The sequence below is a fragment of the Mesoplodon densirostris genome, chromosome 13 (genome assembly GCF_025265405.1).
Source record: "Mesoplodon densirostris isolate mMesDen1 chromosome 13, mMesDen1 primary haplotype, whole genome shotgun sequence".
NCBI lineage: Eukaryota > Metazoa > Chordata > Mammalia > Artiodactyla > Ziphiidae > Mesoplodon > Mesoplodon densirostris.
Genome location: NC_082673.1, coordinates 54,583,874 through 54,606,188, shown reverse-complemented (window position 1 = coordinate 54,606,188; position 22,315 = coordinate 54,583,874). Strand labels below are relative to the sequence as shown.

The window sequence follows — 22,315 nt, the reverse complement described above, 5'->3', positions numbered from 1 at the left end:
CTGATATCTGAGCCCCACCCCTAGGGGCCCTCCTTTAGTGGTGCCTGTACCATCAGGGATGAGAACCATTTCTCTGTAGTTGTCAAATTCTAGCAAGCCACAAAAATCACCCAAAGAGCTTTTAAAAACTCAGATTGCTGGGCCCCACCCCCAGATTTCTGATTTGGTTGGACTGGAGTATGGGCCCAGAACCCACATTTCTAACAAGATCCTAAGTGATAAAGATGCCGCGATCCATCCACACTTTAAGAAACGCTTGTCAAAAGCTAGAGTTAATGACTCCTGCAACAGACCTCAATTTCCACTGAGAACAAATGCCTTTATCTGCCAATTTTATTCTATTAATGCTCCGGAACATCTATCAGGGGATACACTGGGGGAGGGGAGTAGAATTCACATTTCCACTTCCTTGATTTCTAAGACTAGTCTCTGTGCATGCTTAATACTTTGTAAAGAGAGATTTAACCCTATTGTCGCCAAAATAATAAACAGTAATGATAACTTTTCTTCTGGATATTACAGACTCATTGGGTTTAAAAGCCTATGAATCACAGCAAATGGCTCACTTTAACAGCTTGCTCAGAATAATACTTCTTCCATCTGTATTGTAGGACAGATACATGTTGAGTGGTAGTTTCTAAAGGGTCAGCATTTTAATGTCATCCTGCAGAGCTGTTTTTAAAAGCTTTGAGAACTCCAGAATTCTCAAACAAGGTTTTTTCCCGAGTCAATTAAAGAGATCCTCTTTTATTCAAGGGATGGAAAATTGTGTTCAGAGTTGAGTGAGGGCAAACATGCTCCCAAATTAGATATCTGAACAAAGTAAACTATGAATAGATTAGATAATGGGCTGCTGCTTTTTTACTTAAGAAAGAACTAAAGACAACTCAGATGTCTTATTCACAGGACAGCCTAAAGCACTCTCTCTTCCCAACTCCAACAGGAAACAGTCTATTTCCATGGAATTAATTCAACTTGAACCAGGTTCAAGTAGCTGAAGTGCAGTTACAATAAGAGGGCCATCATTAAGACACGTGTGCTCAGCTTATACATGACCAGTACATTCAGACAAGCCCTAGAATACATTTACAATCAGTAAAACACACCATCTCTCTGCTCAAAGCGTGAACTCAGGCAAATCTAATAAGCTGACCAAACATGCTTTTCTGCAACCAGGCCAAGAGGACAGGCATTCTTTGTTCCAACAAGGAGAGTTTTCAAAAGGCAAGGGAAATATTTCAAATTTTTAAAGACATCCTTAGATAACTTTCACTTATACGTGTATAATCTTCTGTCTAAAGACCTCGCAAATGGCATCCTAATCCACCAACATAATTATCAGAAGAGTATAACCCAAGAGAAAGAGATATTGAAGAGAAGGGTAGAAGAGTTTAAAAGCTCAGACGGAGCGAGCACTTCCCAGTTCTACACAGCTTAGACTGTGCCAGGCAGCAGAACTGTCCTGGGAAGCCACTGTATTCCACGTGGCTGGGTCACAGGCAGTGGTGAGCATGGTTTAAGAAGACAAAATCTTGAGTGCCCGACTTTCTCCGGAGCTGGAGGAGACCATAAAAGCATCCAAAACAGTTCTCTTCTCAAATCTTCTAGAAGTTAGAATCACCAGGGGAGCTTTCCAGCTGGCTGGGCCCCATCCCCAGAGATTCTGGTTTAATTGGTTCTGGGTGGGGCTCAGGTACAGATGGCTTTGAAAAGCTCCCTAAATGAGTTTAATGTGCAGGAAAAGCTGAGAACCACTGACCTAGAACCTGCTCTTCACTCTCCAGATGAGAACAAGAGCTGAAGAGGCAAAACACCACCTTTTTTCACCAAAAAACAACAGCCACAAAAAAAAAAAAAAAAAATAGAAAAGAAAAAAATTCAGCCTCTGCTTTTGTCTTTCCCATCTGGTCAGTGGCACCATCATTCTTCTCTGTCTCAGTTTCAAAACCTCAAAAGAGGATGCTTTCTTCTTTGATCAGCACACCTAATTAGCCACCCATTTCAATTAGCGTCAACAGGAGACTAGTGACTATTCTACACCAGGCACTCTCCTAAATGCTTGACGTGCAGGAACTCTAATCCTCATAGCATCTCGATGAGCTGCTACTGTGACTCACCTTCTTTTCACAGATGAGAAAACTGAGGCCCAGAGAGACTAAGTAACCTGCTGAAAGCCCTACAGCCAGACACCAGCAGATCTGGTATTTAAAGAGATTCCTATTTATTCTACACTCAGTTCTCCCATTCTCTCCACAGACAGAAGCTTGTGGAGAGAAGCCTTTGAGGTAAGGTGCTAAATGTTGGTAAAGAAATCAGGAAATGTGTGACCTAGAATATTAGCCCAACCATGCAAATGAAGGGTCTGACCCATCACTAATGGGGGCTGCACCCATCAGACTGCTTTAAAAAGTGATTATACATTTAAACACTCTCACTGCTCTCTTGAAAGATTACAGTATCAAGCCAGGGCTATTTAAAGCTAGAAAAACTGAGGATCTGACTTCTGCTCTGTCATCTAAAATACAGCCATGGTAAGTAATACCGCCTAGCAGTTGTGAGACAATTATAGGCAATAAATGGGAAATGCCTACCACAGTTCTAAGCACACAGTAGGAGATCACTGTAGTAATTTCTCATGTTATTGTCTTTTAACAAAATTCAATTCTTAAAAATATCATCCCACAGACTTATTTTCTGAAAAACTAGGACTCAAATATATTCATGTTATTACACTAAGATTTACATCAGTACTCAAGAGAAAAATGTTAGAAGATCATCCAGTGCTGGCAAAAAGTGCTTCTACCTGGCCCTCAGTTCCACAGACATTTTTCCCTGAAGGCTCTGACATAATTTTAGTATAAAAATCCAAAGAATGTTCTTCTCCCCTCAACCTACAACAGCAGTTTGCTACCTACATAAAATGTGGTAGTAATTCATGAGGATTTTGCTTCCAGTTTTGATTCTTATCTCCATGAAGGTTTTATCTCCTCTTCTGCCTGCAAGTCTCCACAATCTTCCCAAGATTTACAAATCAACTTGACTTCAGTCTCTCTCTCTCTGGGTCTTCCAGATCCTAGTGCTCTCAGCCCTTCTCCCCTAATCAGCCAAAAGCTTCACAGACAATAAAGAAGTTAGCAGGAGCACATTTTTTGTTGGAAATTCTGAAATTATCTCAACATCACTTTATTCATTTTGCACAAAACACACTGATGCAGAGATATAACATATAATGTATGTTCCACTTGGAATTTCATTTATTTATCAAACATGTGGCAGAAGTAAGTGTATTAGGTGCTAATCATTAGTGTAGGGAATAAGGGAGAGGAATGAGCCCAAAAGGGAATGTGTTATGGTAAGAAGAAAACAGCAGCAAATCAGATAGCCTGGGCCCAACTTATAATTCCACCATTAACTAACTATGTGATCTTGGACAAGTCAATTCTAGCTCCAAAACCCATGGTTACATAATGAAAAGGCAGAACCCAAAAGAACACAGTGAAAATCATCCCAACACTTGTATACCTCTTTCATTCATCAGTTAAGACTATCTGATCAACTGAACACATAGTATAAGGTCTAGCTCTCCCCTTTAAGAGTCCAAAGCTTATAAAGTATGGAGAATTAAACTGGATGAAATGTAAGATTTCTTTCTTGCCTGATATAAATATCAATAGCCTATTCAGGTTTTAAACAATTTCTTGCTCTTTGAATCTTTTGTACATTTTAATATTCGGAAGTCTTTGCTTGCAGAGCAGGTGGAGGAAAACTAAAAAGTATGAAAATCCAGTGTCTAATTCTGGTTTTTCTCTAGCACACTGTGCCACTTCAGGGAAGGCTTCTTTCTAGGAAAGCAGTAACTTCTCTTCTACAAGGGGTTCTTCTTATCCTTCTCAACTGTAGTTCTTAAGCAGTTTTGATTGCTAGATACGTCTAACTAGATTCAGACAAAAACAAACAGATCCATAGTTTACAAAGAATGCATGTGTTAAATATGGCTCAACCCAGGTGCAATTACCCTAAACAATCAAAAGGTAGATAATAGTTGCTTGAAGGTAGGTATCATGTCATTTCTTTTTAACCTGCAAGACAAGCAAGAGCTTTGCCCTTGTTCGATGTGCAGTAACATGAGTCAATTATTAACTGACTTACCAAATAAGAAACTTCATCCAATAACTAATCAGAACAATTACAAAATCTAATCAACTCAAAAATAAACAAAATACTCAAACCAAAATACCCTGCACTCTTATCTAAATGAGTTCAGAGGTGAGACATAAATGAAATTAAGATTTTAATTCACTAGTAAACCTAACAGATAAATCAGTGTTTATAGGACCTCCTTTAAGCATTTTATAATTATAATCCCAAGTATTATGTTAGATTTTTCAAATCTCAACTAAATTTCCAACCTGTATGCAAGTCTATTTTGAGCTTTACTTGAATGTAATCCAGGAAACGGATGATGCAGGAAAGAAAAAATATAATTCAGCATCACACCTTGCTTGGTGAAAAATAAACTGGTCATAAATGTGTGAAAACATATGTCCCTTGGTGCCAAGGGTCAGAATGCAAGCAAGAAACAAGAAACATGCATACATATTTGTGCATATATAATATACTCGGGAATCACGAAACTTAAAGCTGAAAGGAAAGAGGATCAAATGAGTTTATAACACCTACTTTGGGTTGGGTTTTTTGTTAGAAGTTTTCAGTCATTATTGAGGCTAATCTTCAAAATTAACCCAAAAGCAAAATATTATAATTCCCAATTTTACACTGAGAAAAACGAGCTCAGAGATGATAAGAAACTTCCCCAAGGTCATGTGGCTTTTAGGTGGTAATACCAGAAACTGAACTACAGCATACCTGACTCATCATCATACCCTTCAATATCATCTCCTGTATTATCTTAATTTGGGAGGGCACACAAGTGAAACATGAAAACACTAGAACTACGACTTCATGTGAATTAGGATCTATATATGTTATGACCCATAATTTACTGCACTGTCACGCACCTGTCATCCATGCAGAGACTGTTGCCTAACAACTCAGTACACAGTGGCTTTTTGGTTCCTAAACATGTCAAATATATTGAGTCTTCAGCACAGATGTACTAACCCTAATACAGTAAGCCTTAAGTTAACCAGATATTAGACCTTTATATAAACATTTTTGTAAATTTTTATCAGATGCTTTTCTGAATCTGTTGAGATGACCATACTGTTATCTCCCTTAAACTGTTAATAACTGCATTGCTTTCTGATGCTGAAGCATTCTTTGGATAAACCCTACTTGAACTCATCATTATTCTTTTAATAAGCTGCTGTACTCGGTTTGATAACATTCTATTTAAAATTGTGGGATAGGGAGGGTGGGAGGGAGATGCAAGGGGGAGGAGATATGGGGATATATGTATATGTATAGCTGATTCACTTTGTTATAAAGCAGAAACTAACACACCATTGTAAAGCAATTATACTCCAATAAAGATGTTTAAAAAATAAATAAAATAAAAAGTTGGCATCTATGATCACAAGTGAAACTGGCCTAAAGATTTGTTTTCTTGTGCTTTCCTTGTCTGGTTTTGACACAGAATAATGCCAACCTCATGAAATCTTCTGTCATTCTCTAAGCTTTGGAACAAGTATCTGTTCCTTGAAGGATCAGCAAAACTTATTTGTAAAACCATCTAGGTCTGGTGCCATTTTTTTAAGTTTTTTTTCTTTTTTTTTTTTGATGTGGACCATTTTTTTAAAAGCCTTTATTGAATTTTTGTTACAATATTGTTTCTGTTTTATGTTTTGGCTTTTTTGGCCGTGAGGCATGTGGGATCTTAGCTCCCTGACCAGGGATCGAACCCGCACCCCCTGCATTGGAAGGCAAAGTCTCAACCACTGGACTGCTAGGGAAGTCCCCTGGTGCCATTTTTTTTAAATGGAATTTTTTGTTGAGATAATTGTAGATTCACATGCAGTTGTAAGAAATAACAGAGACTCCTCTTGTACCCTTTACTCAGTTTACCCCAATGGTAACATTTTATAAATATAAAAACAAGGATACTGACATTGATACAATTGACCAATCTTATTCAGATTTCCCCAGTTTTACCTGTACTCATTTGTGTTTGCATCTGTGTGTATTTAGTTCTATGCAATTTCATCAACGCACAGGTTTGTGTATACATAAATACATAGTATATACATATATGTGTAGATATATTTAAATTTATTTAATATAACCAGGGTTTTACTATACATAGTTTTTTATTAAAGTATAGTTGATTTACAATGTTGTCTATACATAGTTTTATATCTGACTTTTTTTTCTATTATAAAAACAGTTTCCAAGTTATAAACATTCTTCCAATACATTTTTAATGGTTGTATGATAATTAATGTATAATTTAGAATCTTTTATTTAACCATTCCTCTAGTATTATACACGTAGGTTGTTTCCATTTTTTTAACTATTATAAGTAAGGCTTCAATAAATACATTTACCCAGCTACGATTATTTCCTCTGGAGAGATTTGTAGAGATAAAATTACTGGAGAAACTGTTCATGGGCCAGAAATAATCGATGACATATTCTCTCACATCACCCACATTTAGAGAAAAGGGTGAGTACAGGCATACTTTGTTTTATTGTGCTTCAAAGATACAGCATTTTTTTAAAATTAAAGGTTTGCAGCAACCCTGCGTCTCGCAAGTCTATCGGCGCCACTTTTCCACCAGCTTTTGCTCACTTCGTGTCTCTGTGTCACATTTTGGTAACTCTCACAATATTCAAACTTTTTCATTATTAATATATTTGTTATGGTGATCTGTGATCAGTGATCTTTGATGTTACTGTTGTAATTGTTTTGGGGACGAACTTCGGCCATATAAAACAACAAACTTAATAACTGTTGGATGTATTCTGACTGCTCCACGGATCAGTTCCCTATCTCTCTCCCTCTCCTCGGGGCCCCCTATTCCCTAAGATACAACAATATAGAAATTAGGCCAATTAATAACCCTACAGTGGCCTCTACATGTTCAAGTGAAAGAAAGAGTCTCTCACTTTAAACCAAAGGCTAGACATGATTAGGCTTAGTGAGAAAGGCATCTCAAAAGCGGAGAGAGGTCGAAAGCTAGGCCTCTTGCACCAAACAGTTAGCCAAGTTGTGAAAGCAAAGAAAAAGTTCTTAAAGGAAATGAAAGTGCTACTCAGGTGAACACACAAATGATAACAAAGCAAAACAGCCTTATTGCTGATATGGAGAAAGTTTAATGGTCTGGTTAGAAGATCAAACCAGACACAACATTCCCTTAAGCCAAAGCTTAATCCAGAACAAGGCCCTGACTCTCTTCAAGTCTATGAAGGCTGAGAAAGGTGAGGAAGCCGCAGAAGAAAAGTTTGAAGCTAGCAGAGATTGGTTCATGAGGTTTAAGAAAAGAAGCCGGGGCTTCACTGGTGGCACAGTGGTTGAGAGTTCGCCTGCCGGTGCAGGGGATGCAGGTTCGTGCCCCGGTCCAGGAGGATCCCGCGTGCCGCGGAGCGGCTGGGCCCGTGAGCCATGGCTGCTGGGCCCGTGCGTCCGGAGCCTGTGCTCCGCAACGGGAGAGGCCACAGCAGGGAGAGGCCTGCGTACCGCAAAAAAAAAAAAAAGAAAAGAAGCCGTCTCTGTAACGTAAAAGTACAAGGTGAAGCAGCAAGTGCTGATGTAGAAGCTGCAGCAAGTTATCCAGAAGATCTAACTAAGATAATTCATGAAGGTGGCTACACTAAACAACAGATTTTCCATGTAGATGAAACAGCCTTCTATTGGAAGAAGATGCCATCTAGGACTCTCACAGCTACAGAGAAGTCAATGCCTGGTTTCAAAATTTCAAAGGATAGGCTGACTCCCTTGTTAGGGGTTAATGCAGCTGGTGACTTAAAGCTGAAGCCAATGCTGATCTACCATTCAGAAAATCCTATGGCCCTTAAGAATTATGTTAAATCTACTCTGCCTGTGCTCTGTAAATGGAATAACAAAGCCTGGATGACAGCACATCTGTTTACAACATGGTTTACGTAATCTTAAGCCCACTGTTGAGACCTACTGCTCAGAAAAAAAAGATTCCTTTCAAAATATTACTGTTCATTGACAATGCACCTGGTCACCCAAGAGCTCTGATGAAGATGTACAAGGAGAGCAATGCTGTTTTCATGCCTACAAGCACAACATCCTTTTTGCAGCCCATGGATCACTTCAACTTTCATGTCTTACTATTTAAAAAACACATTTCATAGGGCCATAGACAGTGATTCCTCTGACAGATCTGGACAAAGCAAATTGAAAACCTTCTGGAATGGATTCACCGTTCTAGATGCCATTAAGAACATTTGTTAAAATATCAACATTCACAGGAGTTTGGAAGAAGTTGATTCCAACCCTTTGAGGGGATGACTTTGAGGGGTTCAAGACTTCAGTGGAGGAAGTAATTGCAGATGTGGTGGAAATAGCAAGAGAACTAGAATTAGAAGTGGAACCTGACGATATGAATGAATTGCTGCACTCTCGTGATAAAACGTGAATGGATGAGGAGTTGCTTCTTATGGATGAGCAGAGAAAGGGGTTTCTTGAGATGGAATCTACTCCTGGTGAGGATCATTGAAATGACAACAAAGGATTTAGAATATGACATAAACCAAGTTGATACGGCAGCACCAGGGTATGACAGGATTGAGTCCAGTTTTGAAAGAAGTTCTACTGTGGGTAAGATTATCACACAGCACCAAATACTACAGAGAAATCGTGAAAGGAAGAGTCAACCTATGCGGCAAACTTCACTGTTGTCTTATTTTAAGAAATTCCCACAGTCACCCCAGCCTTCAGTAACCACCACCCTGATCAGTCAGCAGCCATCAACATCCAGGCAAGGCCCTTTGCCTGCAAAAAGATTACAATTCGCTGAAGGCTCAGATGATGGTTAGCATTTTTAGCAATAAAAAATTTTTAATTATGATAATGTACATTGATTTTTTTAGACACAACACACTATACTTAACAGAATACAGTATAGTATAAACATACTTTTCTATGCACTGGGAAACCAAAAAACTCATGTGGTTCACTTTATTGTGATATTCACTTTATTGCAATCTTTGCTTTTTTGTGGTGGTCTGGAACCAAACCCACAGTATCTCCCAGTATATCTACACAAAAATGTCCCCAATCCCAATATCTCGAGGTAGAGCTAGGCCTCCCCAAGTCAGGGAAAGAACCCCAGCTATGAAAATGCAGGCTCAATCATGTAGTTTCCAGGCCACCCTCTGGGCTGGAGCTTATCAGATGAGCCCGTAGAGTGTCAAGCCCCCACTCTTTAGGGAAGCAGAAAACAGAATATAAGTAACAAACATGTGACACTGAGTGTGAAGATGCCACTGTGTTAAAAGCTCCAGTGTGTTCTGTCCCATGTAATCCTAAGAACCTATTTGACGATATTCCATTTTACAGATGAGAAAACTGAGCACAGAGAGGTTTAGAAACTTGCCCAAGTTTACACAGTAAGTGGATTCTAACCCAGGCAAGTCTTAACTCCAGTGCCCAGGCTCTGAACCACTGTACCATACTGTCTTCTCATTTAGACTCTTGCTATGGTCTCTACAGCACTGACGCTGGGCTCTGGTGCTATAGAAAGGAACCAAAGGGAAGGCAGTTAAAGGCCCCTCTCTGGAAATGAAGGTCAAGGCCAGAAACCAAATGAGAAACCTGAGACCCTCAGTGGATTATGCTTCAAAAGCCCTCCAGATTACATCAACAAGTCATGTTGTCTTCTTTCTAGAATGAAAGTGAGTTCCATCACCTCAACTGCTCTTGCTGCTACACTGGCCTATATCAGGAAATATATGGGAAAACACTAGATATTAGATCATGAATATTCAGAGCAATGTATATAATCCCAGTACATGATGAATAGTTAGCTCAAGTTAACTGATTACCACCAGCATTTTACCAGTAGCTTTACATTTCTGTAATGTGAAGAAATTCCTTGCTCCAGTGATAAAATAGTAAGTATTTGGCAGGAGCTTAATAATTACTTATTGATTAGGTTAATCTTAACATTGCTCCAATCATACCCTGAAGCATATAGAAAAAAATAAATATTAAAGACAGAAGTTCTTCTAGTTCACTTTATCATTTTATAGCTGAGAAAGCTGAGGTCCCACAGGGATTAAGATTGTTAATTATATGTGTGCAAAGCCTCTCTTTTGCCTTCAATACTGTACATTTATTTTCACTATCTTTATATTTAACAATACATTGTACAAAAATACATATTTAACTCTTACTCTTTTTTTGGTAAGAACTTTAAAAAAATAATTTTCCTTTAGTATTTGTATACCTTGCTCCATGTGTCATTCTTACCATGAGACTAAACTCTATTTATTGTACATATTCCTTAAACATCTGTACTATTTGTATTTAATATACCTGTATAAAGATAAGAAAACATCAAAATGCTTTGCAAAGGACACATTTTACTGCATCTTTGTGACATTTTTCACAGAACAGATTCAACAACAGAGGAGAGAAATGTGAAAACATATCTTGTCTTTAATAATATTTTTCTATAGCTTGGAGTCCAACACCATGACCTGACTCTCACATCACTGACTGGGGTACCAGTTGGCCTCACTGCTGATTCAAATGGGAAATCTCCAGTGACTTTCTCCTAGTCCCACCAATTCTTTGAGATACCCAAGAAAAACAGATGTACACAGTCTATTTCAACAGTGTCCTTTCCTACTCAGAGGCAATCACCCCTCTAGCCTTATTGTTAAAACGAATGTTGCCCTAGAAACAGACTCACCAAATGCAATGGAGATTTTTAATAGCAGGACCCACATCTCAAACTGCTAAGAGAAGAAATTCTTCCATGCATTTCTACTCTTAAAAAATAAAAATTCTCCCTATTGCTACTCACAGCTGCCCAACATTCCCTGACCTCCCGTGCCACCTCATTCTAGACACCCAGTGGCACTTAAGCATGCGATGCCACTGTAACTCTCTCCTTCCGACCTGCTAGAATCTCAACTCAGCCAAAGGACATGGATACGGGAAGGAGTAGGAATGTACACTGATGGGAGGCACTGGATTTGCCTTTTTATTCTTCAACACCACAATGTGGATGAAACTGAGGTCGAGAGTCAAAACTTGCAAACTAACCCAGGTCCACCCCCAAGCTGGTAGATTCAGCTGACCCCAGACCACACTGTCTTCAGTGACCAGAGCGAAGGAGAGCTTCAGCAGGACCAGCTGACCCTGACGGCCCCAGCCATGGGCACCTGCCCTTAAGTATGGAGCATCAAAGGTGTGGAAACAAGGACCTTCCCCTCAGTGCCAGTCTCCAAAACATCAGAGGGCTAAGGGGCCTCAAGAATATCATATTCTCTCTCATTTCATAGTCAAGAAAACAGCCCAAGAAAGAAGAAGGAAAAAAAACAACACTTACTTTCTGTGCCTCAGGTACCACTCCCACGCTCCATCATTTTATCCTCACAACAATCCTGTTATAAAGGCATTCTCAGGTGCAATTTATATGCACACGCACATATGTATATTTTTTAAGTGACTCAAAGTGTCAGTATCTTGTCCAAGTCGTAACACGGAATAAGTGGCAAAGTAGCAACATCTCCCCCACCCAAACCCTTTAGCTCTACACTGGTCCCTCAGGGTCACAAAGCTTCTTACCCCTGGAAGCCCCAAGACTAACACAAAATAGCACGTAGAAGGGGTAAAGTGTGTTACTAGACCAGTGGTTCCCAGATGTGGCTAATTCTTTAGCATCATCTGAGATGCTTTATAAAAATACAAACCCCCCACCCCCTTTAGGTTTCTGATTGTTAGAAGGCCCTGAAATCTCTATTTTTACATACTTACAGTGATTCTGATTGTCAGTCTGCCTTACTATTTACAGAAAGAGAAAAACAATGGTTAGATCAGTCGTGAAAGGCTGTCTGGAGCTTGGATTTGAATCAACAGAATTTAAAAGGAGAAACACTGAAGAGGTGGCTATGTCCAGCGAGCACTCACAAAAGTGAGATGAGTGGGCGAGGGCGGGGAGACGTGATGGAGAGGGATGGGGGCGGGGGGGTGGGACTAACTAGGAAGGAGTGATATTCTGGAGCATCATATAAATCTGGCAGAGGTATTTAGACTCCACACCATGATAACAAGGAAACACAATCCAAGTGGTACAGGGTAAATCAAACAGCAGGTGAGCATCTGGGCCAGGAAGGGCAATGGCAAGGCTGTTGACATGGGGCACATGCTGGCAAGGTGCCAACAAAGAAAAACCTGAAGGGGAAACACTTCCTGGCTGCCTGGTTTGATTACGCCTTTATCCTGAGCACTTAGTACAAGAGATGCTGAATAAATATCATGGAATGAACAACATATAGGTGCATATAGTGGCCAACTGGTCACGAAAGTCAACAAAGATGAATGGGGTCAAGGACCGGACTTCAAGATTCAAATCTGATTCAAATCTAGAATTAAGATGATGGTACTGGCAGAGGTGACTGAAAAAGAGTAGCTTGGGGCCTCCCTGGTGGCGCAGTGGTTGAGAGTCCGCCTGCCGATGCAGGGGACACGGGTTCGTGCCCCGATCCCGGAGGATCCCACATGCCGCGGAGCGGCTGGGCCCGCGAGCCATGACCGCGGGGCCTGTGTGTCCGGAGCGTGTGCTCCGCAACGGGAGAGGCCACAGCAGTGAGAGGCCCGCGTACAGCAAAAAAAAAAAAAAAAAAAAAAAGAGTAGCTTGTTTTCAGCGAAAGCTCTTCCTCACTCCTTCTTGCTTTTCTCTAAAACTTTATTTTGGCTTCTGGTGCATGAAAGAATTAGGTGGTTTTGAAATACTGGAATGTACCTTCGACAGTGGCATGAACAGCAGGTCTTCTGTCTTGGGAAGAAGAAAACGATGGGCAAGATCTTTTGGTTTGCTTCTTTGGCAAAGGAGGAGAGACAATCTCGTGAGAATCTAAACTCAGATGACATTCTTCACATGACCTAAGATCACTGCCAGCTGACATGCCGATAGCACTGTGGCGTTAAGCCACTGGACTCCCTGTAAACCTGAATTGACAGAGCTGGCCGGGCTCTGTGTGGCTTGGTCAGCCTCAGGCTTTGCCAACCTGAGGAGACTCCGGGCCCCCTGAAGCTGGCCAGTCAGGTCTCTGGGGGCTTCTAGGAGACTTGAGAACTAGTTCTACCCAAGAAAAGAACTAGATGATCTTTTGAAATCCCTTCCAAACGAATGATTATTCAAGGTGCCTTGTGTGTAAGCATATTCCACAGTTCCTCAAATGGCAAGCACCATCAAAATTATACGTTCCGGGTCCCAGAAGCAGGAGTTGGAGGGTGTACTCAAATTCCTCTGGATGCCCATCTTCCACAAGCCTGATCTTAATAAGGTCTTCCCTTCTCAAGTGACATCTACCTCCTGCTAATATCCAACTAACAGAGAAAGAGCCCTTATTTCTCTAAGATTCCCTAGCAAGTATGATCTGCCACATTACTAGAGCAGCCAAAATGTATTTTTCTAAAGAACTGCAAAAGGTTATATGGTTTCAATTTAATTTTTCCTTCAAATGCAAGTTTTCCAAGGCCTGCCTTTCATAATACACGGAGACGTAAGGCATGGGTCCAAATGATCTGACAGTTTCTTTTAATTTACGCACATCTAAGCATGTGCAAAAAATTCCACTAGTTCATCAACATCTTTACTCATTAGAGAAATGCAAATCCAAACTACAATGAGATATCATCTCACACCAGTCAGAATGGCCATCATCAAAAAATCTAGAAACAATAAATGCTGGAGAGGGTGTGGAAAAAAGGGAACACTCTTGCACTGCTGGTGGGAATGTGAATTGGTACAGCCACTATGGAGAACAGTATGGAGGTTCCTTAAAAAACTACAAATAGAACTACCATATGACCCAGCAATCCCACTACTGGGCATATACCCTGAGAAAACCATAATTCAAAAAGAGACATGTACCAAAATGTTCATAGCAGCCCTATTTACAATAGCCCGGAGATGGAGACAACCTAAGTGTCCATCATCGGATGAATGGGTAAAGAAGATGTGGCACATATATACAATGGAATATTACTCAGCCATAAAAAGAAATGAAATTGAGCTATTTGTAATGAGGTGGATAGACCTAGAGTCTGTCATACAGAGTGAAGTAAGTCAGAAAGAGAAAGACAAATACTGTATGCTGACACATATATATGGAATTTAAGAAAAAAATGTCATCAAGAACATAGGGGTAAGACAGGAATAAAGACACAGACCTACTAGAGCATGGACTTGAGGATATGGGGAGGGGGAAGGGTAAGCTGTGACAAAGTGAAAGAGCGGCATGGACATATATACACTACCAAACGTAAGGTAGATAGCTAGTGGGAAGCAGCCGCATAGCACAGGGAGATCAGCTCGGTTCTTTGTGACCGCCTGGAGGGGTGGGATAGGGAGGGTGGGAGGGAGACACAAAAGGGAGGGGATATGGGAACATATGTATATGTATAACTGATTAAATTTGTAAAATAAAAAATATATATATATATAAAAAAAAAAAAAAAAAAAATTCCACTAGTTCAAAACGCTTCCTTTTCTTAAGCATACTTCCAGTTCAAATTACGTGTTTATGGCAGTCTGCAATGTATTATTCCTGAAGATAGACAGTCATGTAAAAAATTGATAGAAAAGCAGCAGCATATCACTACTGCCACACTCTGTCAGTCTCTCCTCTCGCATGCCGGTGGGAGGTATAAATGCATCGCCATGACCAGGCTCGCCCTGATGTCTCCAGCGTCCAGAAAGGCAGGGCCACCAGTTCCTTTCCACAGACAGCTTTGAGCCTTGGTTGCTGAGAACCTCTTTTTTCACCCCCTTGAACTTAGTATAAAACTCAAGAATGCACTAACTGGAGATGTTCTTCCTTTTGAAAATGAGAGGCTTTACGCTTAGATGATCACTACTTCTAACTCCCAGAAAACAGTTGCAGTTTTCCAATTAAAATTAGAAGTACTGGAAATCATGTACTCTAATAACTAAATGTTGAAAAGTGAAGTCTTTCAACTTCGCGTACGTTTATGCTGCTACATGTGAAACAGAGGCTGAAAAGTAATTTAAATGGACTATTGGCTGTTCTGGACCTTGAAAAAGCTTCTATTGAGAAAAATTGATTCACCGCTTAACAAAGACTCTCTGCTACAGTCTTCAAGTTGACATTTAAAAAATATCTAATCACCCTTTTGAATGATATTCCAATTACTGAAAACAGTATCTACCACAGTGAAACAGCTCAATTGGAAAGCACCCAATTCTGGTTGGAAATGAGAAATATTAGAACCCCAAAGGCACAGAGTTGGGGGTAGAGGTGTCACCAGAGAAGACAGGTATAGTTCAGCCAAAAAGCTTCCTTAAGAAGCACTGTCAGAGGGAGATCAGCTCGGTGCTTTTTGACCACTTAGAAGGGTGGGATAGGGAGGGTGGGAGAGAGGCGCAGGAGCGAGGCGATATGGGGATATATGTATACATATAGCAGATTCACTTTGTTATACAGCGGCAACTAACACACCATTGTAAAGCAATTATACTCCAATAAAGATGTTAAAAAAAAAAAAGAAGCACTGTCAGATTTATGCAAAACTCCAAGGAAACATTATTCCTCTAGAATCCCCAAACATCAACACTTTCTAGCAAATTTATGAACAGGACTCAGCAAAAAAGGGACCTCCTTATAACCCTGCACAGCTTTTTAGGCAGGCAGGCTTCTCCTGAAAATCTTTAGATGGAGTTCTCCCTTTGCCCTGCTTTGCAACAAGATGAGCAATAATGTTTTTCTGAAATAAACAGAGAATCTCTCCCTTTCGGTGTGCAAAGAGCCAAAGTTCATAACGGCTGGGAGATTACCAATCCCAAGGGATAAAACGATCATTTGCCAAAGAGAAATGCTGATACGTTTCGGAGTTCTATTCTACAGCCGGAGCACCCAAATTCTCATCTGCTGTGTTCAGTTTACAATCCTACTTGTTCTCCAATCTCGCCTAACGTTTGGGCACCTGCTAGCACACACAGAGGTTCCCACACCGATGAAAAATGCCCATCTGCTGCTGAGTGCCAAAGAGGTTTCCCAATCCTAAATCGCATCAACTCAAAAAAGGGGGCTGGGGTGGGGGGAGAAGGGAGAAATAACACGCTAAAGGCGAGGGGGAGAAACTCACAAAACCACCTCTAAAGATGACATTATTTGTCTTCGAAGAGGCGGTTCAGTTTATTAGAAATGGACAAGTTATTCGGTGGCAAAGGGAGGAGACATGGGGAACTGGAAGGGACAGAAACAGCTGCACTCCCTAACCGAGGCCCCGGACCGCCCTGAGGCTGCAGACGGGATCGCGGACAAAGCTCAGGGCGCCCAGGTAGGGGCCGCCAAGCACAAGTGAAAGCCCAGGAGGCAGTTCTCTTTAGAGGGCGCTCATTGGGCGTCTTAAGGAAGCAAGCTCCAACCCCCCCAAAACGCGACCCAGAGGAGGAGAAACCAAGTTCCCACGGCCGAGGCCGGGGAGGGAGGCTGGGTGCCCGCAGCCGGCCCCGCCGGAGAAGAGACTCCTCCGGGCCTCGGGGTACTCCCGCCGGGTCCCACGAGGGCAAGCATGGCGGGATGGAAGCCTCGGTCTCCGAGCGGCCGGGCGACCCGAGGCCGATCGACCCGAGGCCGATCGCAGTGTCACAGTACCCCGCCTCGCCCCGCTGCTGCACTCGAGTGCAATCCATACTGAAATGCCCTCCTGTCCCTAAGGCCCCGCGAGCTGCCCCCCGCCCCGCAGGAAGCACGGGTCGCCGCACCACCGGGAGTCCAGAGGCCCGCACCCCGGCATTTTCGGGCGCGTTCCGCTCACCCACCGCGGGACCGAGGACTGCGCCTCCGCCGGTAGCGTTTCCACGTAGTGTCTGCTCCCTCGCCCCAGCCAGGGGAACATCAAACAAAAGAACTTTTTGCAAACTTTCCTCTCCGGACACTCAAGGGTTTCTTAAAGCTGAGCCCCATCTCCCCAGAACCTGCATTCAATCGAGTAGGAAAGCTGGCGTGGGGGTTTGGGGGGATGGTGTGCAGGAGAAGGGACCCCAAAGTTTCCAGGGCGTCTCCGGGTCTCGGGGAGCGCGCGGAGGGGGCCAGTTCCCTCGCAGCCCTATCCGGGCTTCCTCTCTCCGGCCACCCTTCCCCATCGGTCCTTCCCGGCCACGCTTCCAGACCCTCCGACTGCAAAGAAGTTGGGAGTGACTTCAGGGGCCTCTGCGGTTCGACAAAACTGCAGTACTCTTGCCCTCATCCCGGGGGACCTCGGGACAACTCCAGCGAGCGGCGCTTTTCTGCGGGAAGCGAAGGGGGAGAGGAGTGGAGGAGCGAGCTCATTTGTCCCAGCAGATCGCCGGGGGCCGAGGGGCACGTCTGGGAATGGGGGACATCCCCCAGGTGGCGCTCCCCTATTCCCCGCGGGCTCTGCGGACTCTGCTCGGTCTCTGCACCCTAAACGGCGCGCGCGTCCCCAGCCTGGCCCACTCACCGACTCCGCCGACACGCAGGCCACCAAGCCCAAGGTGAGCAGGATCCAAGCGCGCCGCATATTCCCCGGGGACCGGCTGCTCCCAGCCGCCGCTTTGCAACGAGGGAAAAACGAAGTCTCTCGCCCAGCGCCCGGCGCAGCCTGCGCAGAAGGACCGGAGCAGAGCAGCCGCAGCGACCGCGGCTCGGGCTCGGGAGCTCGGGCTCCGGGCTCTCGCTTCCTCCTGCTGCGCCTGCGGCTGCGCCCCGGGAACGCGGCGCCTTCTCACTTGTTGGTTCCTACACAACCGATGCCTAGCTGTTGCTCCGGTGAGGCAGCTCTCTGGAGCTCTTCTTGCTCTGCTGTTGTACTCCTCCGCGGACTCCTTCCCCGTGTCGCGGCTCCGTTTCTGATTTTTGAGGAATAAATTAGGTGGCTTGGAATGTAGCTGCAGCTGAAGTTTGGGCACAGGGCGGTGGGAGCGCCTGATCCGCGCGGCTGGAGCTCCCGGAGTATCTGGAGAGAAGCGCGTCGGAGCGGAGCTAGTGGCTCAGCGGCTGCGCCCCTCCTCCTCCCGCGCCGCCGCCTCCCTCCCAGGGTCCTCCTCCCTTCCTCCTCCTCCTCTTCTCCTACCGCTCCCAGCCTCCCTCCGGAGCCCGCTTCTCTGGGCTTCTCCGGGCGTCTCGAGGAGGGGAGGCGGCAGTGTGACTCCCAGCTAAACCCGGGAGAAATTCCTACAGGATTACGCCCGGATTGGCAGCTCCGGCGACCAGTGGCCACCAGCAGCTCCGCGCTGTGGCTGCTCTGGGTCTGTGCGTCCGCAGTCTGTGCTCCGGTGCTCTAGTATTCCTTCATTTTCTGACTCCCTTACCCGCCCCCCACTCTCTCCCCCCTTTCTCTCCCTCCTCCTCCGTGCTCCTTTTTTCTCTATTTTCTTTTCTCTTCACTTTCACTTTTCTGGAGAAAGATCGGTGAAGCGACGAGAGACATGTTTAGCTTTTCTGCCTGTGAGAATCAGACCAGTACGAAGAAACTGCTTTGAGAGTTGGAAAAACACACACACGAAGTTTACAGATGCCTTCAAGCAATGTGAAGTGTTCATAAAATGGCTAGTTCATGAAAATTGTATTTTAAAAGAGAAGACAATAAATATAGTAAACGTGTATTGAGTATTTCCCACCCTCCCCCCAAAAAGGAAGTGAAAGAAGACTCCCATAAACCCAAAATGCGACACTTTCCAAAGCTCATAATTTCATTAAGGGCTTAAATACCATTTTTGCCTCACACACAGTTTAAGCCCCTAACGCATTTTATAGGCTCCATTTCAGCATAGAGGTGTTAACGTTTGGAAGCTACAAATAGGGCAATTTGATGAGAAATTGGATAGAGATCTGAATAATAACAGATTTAAGAGAACTTCAAAGATAAAAGGGATAAAGTAATTTCTAGTCTGAAGAAAATAATGAGCATGTATTTCCTGAATGGAAGTAATCGACCTGAAATATTTTCCTGTGAAATCTTTTTTTTCAATTCTGTGTCTATAGTACACTACAGAACATGGCAAATGCATACTCCCTTCCAGTTTCTAGCACGATTTTTCTCACTGACTTCTGAAGTAGATAATTCTATGGAGCCATTCTGCTCCTAGAATGCCCACTCTAGGAAACCAGGGATCTTTCTGTCTTGTTCACCACTGTATTCTCATTCCGACGGCATAAAGATACACAATAAATATTTCTTGGATAAACTTTCATCTAAAACTCAATCTATACTGTATAAGAGTTGTGAGTCTTTAAGAAACATAGATGTAGATATATAGATACTAGAACTTGAGATTTTTTGAATTTATATTTCAAACTATAAGTTTTGAAATTTAGAGAACTGGAGAGAACTTTAGAGAACACAACCTCTGAGATGTCTGCCTCTTTGGTTTTAAGTCCCAACTACCAGGCTCCCAACAGGCAAATCTAAGTCATTGGCAGCCAAGAGGTAATTTGGAAAAATGGAAGAGTAGGCAAAAAAGAAAGAAAAGAAGAAAAAGATCGGGAGACTGGGCGTTGTAACATCAGGATGTTTCTGATTCCACAGAAACTGAGCTGGCACCTGGGTGGGTCAATGTGGGTCTGGCTTGGTTTTTGGAAGAATGAACTACGATTAAATTTTTAAGATGGATTCTTTGTGGGTTGAACACGGCTGAACATGGTCGTTCCTACTTCTGCAGGGCTGCCAAACTAGGGGCCGCTGTCATCCTGTAACTTGGATGAAAGTAATCTTAGCCCCTGCTGCAGAAAAGGGTCCAGCTACACACGCTAAGTCAGCAGCTTCTAAGGAGGGAAACTGAACCCGGGTCTACGGGTTTCGGATCCTGTGGGTTCGGTAGAATTTATTTGTGGGTTGAAGAATTTCTTGAGAAGGGGAGACTTCTGAAAGGAGTTTTCCAAAGGACAATGAACAATGTGAGAGAAATGCACAAAGCCATAAAATGTCGTCTCTACTCACAAAAGAGGTCTAGTCTGCTCTCCAGGCTTTGGACAAGGTCATACCCCTTTTCTCCCCAGCAGTTAAGAATCCATCAAATAAATTAGAATTCCAGTGAAAGGGGAAAATGCACTTCTCCACTGGCTTTCACAGCTATTGCTGTTTATTGGGGCATCCACCTAACAAGAAGCATGGTGGCTGCTCTCTGATTCAGCTTGGGCAGGCAGTGATAAAAATGAATTAGCAGATGCATCTGTTGAAGGAATGTAGCTGTGCCCCTGAAGACATACCCCAAGGCTCTTGGTGTTTATGAGACTCTCAGTGACTGGGTATTTTTTATCAATGGTCATGTAGCACTGAGAGTTTAGTAATAAGGCGATGGTACTATTTTGAGAGTCACAGAATATCAGATATATGATAACAAATAAATATTCAAGATCTTGTGCTCAAATGCATGAACAGTTGTGGCCAAAGGATAATCTGACTGTGTAAAAATCACGAACAGTGAAAGCACTTACACAAGAGCTGGCTACAAAAAAGTTACCCATGCTGAGTGGGAGTGGGCCTTGTCCCCCGGTGTTAGAAGCACATCTAAACTTGGAAATGATGAAGGCCTGTGTCTTAGTCTGTCTGGGCTGCTATATGAAAAATATCATAGACTGGGTGGCTTATACACAACAAAAATTTATTTCTCACAGTTCTGGAGGCTGGGAAGTCCAAGACCAAGGCACTGGCAGATTCAGTGTCTGGTGAGAGCAGGCTTCTTGGTCCATCATAGACAGCTGTCTTTTCATTGTGTCCTCATGTGGTAAAAGAGGTGAGAGAGTTCTCTGGAGCCTCTTGTAAGGGTGCAAGTCCTACCCATGAGGGCTATGCTCTCATGACCTAAACACCTCCCAAAAGGCCCCACCACCAAGTACCATCACCTTGGAGGTTAGGGTTTCAACATATTTACTTTGGGGGGGACACAGACATTCAGTCTATAGTCACCTATTTGTGTGTTTTGCTGACTGGAATTTTTTTAAACTGATGAGGACTAAAATTCAGTAGAATTTTGTGGAGTATATCTAATACACTAAGTGTAGCTTGTAACTAGAGCCAGAGGCTCCTCTCTAATATATGTTTTCAAGTCCTTCACTTGAGGACTGTGCTTTGAGGGGCACAGCAAATACAATAGCAAAACTCATCACTTCCCAAATAGTGTCACTGATTGCTAAAAAATAAACACCCTTCCTCAAGAATCTTAGAAGAAAATATAACAAATGAACAGAATATAGAGGCTAACATGCAGAAATGTAAAAAATAAGAAATATTGAGAACCAGACAACATGAAATAATAAAAACGAAAGCTTCTAGAGACATATTTTTAACCCAAGCTGACACATTGGATTCCATCATTATGGTATCTAAGGATATCATATGATAACTGTGGACAAGCAGGTGTATGTTCCAGGGTGATCTGTCACAACAGGAAACTGCAGAGGGACAAAGATGCCACTTGGTTGTTCTCGGTTGTTCTTCCACTCACCATCCCCTGGAAAGTTCCCAGGGGTCCAGGCTAGAAATCCATTTATTAGCATCAGTCCTGATTAAATTCACTCGAATTATGATAGAACCTGAGACTAAGAGGAAATCCAGCTAGCCAGCTATTAATTACCCATGCTAATAATGGCAAGTGAGCGGAGACCATGATAAAAATCTACCAGCAATCCAAAAAGTCTATTCTTAGCCTCAGTCTTTCCACTGTTCTCTCCACTCACCTCTGTCAACCCTTTGCCAAGGAAGTTGGCTGATTTGAGTCTTCTAATTTGATTCGGTGCTAATGTTGAACAAAATTGTCACATTTTGGGCAGCAGGACACCGGCAGGAAAGTCAAAATTGTATAATACATAAATTATCCCCTGAATAAAACAGGAGGCAAAACATTCTTATCAGTTTACCTAACAGAGGGACATGGTTCTTGAAAGACTGGCGAAACTTGACATTCACTCGTTTGATAAACATACATGGATCACCTGGCACATGCCAGGTACCCATGGGGTAGGAACGTGAATTTTCTTGAAATGTGTTAGAGTTAATACATTTTACACTAAGAGTTTTCCTCAAGTCACAAGTCTGTGACTAAGGTCCAAGTCAAACTTCATCCTATGAAAATTGACAGAAAGCATTATTTATGGACTACATCGTTCTTAGGCATCAAACAACATTTTCCTAAGAGCCATACTTGGATATGTGAATTGAGAAAG

At 42.7% G+C, this 22,315-nt stretch overlaps 1 protein-coding gene across 1 annotated transcript in view; it reads right to left on the bottom strand.

Annotated features, from left to right (window-relative positions):
• SDC2 (syndecan 2) overlaps positions 1-18,173 on the bottom strand; it is a 114,128-nt gene extending 95,955 nt beyond the window's left edge. Inside the window, exon 1 of the mRNA XM_060116357.1 lies at positions 17,613-18,173. Within this exon, the coding sequence (XP_059972340.1) occupies positions 17,613-17,672 (60 nt within the window). The 5' untranslated portion in view covers positions 17,673-18,173. The remainder of the gene's footprint in view (positions 1-17,612) is intronic.
• Between the last annotated feature and the right edge of the window lie 4,142 nt (positions 18,174-22,315).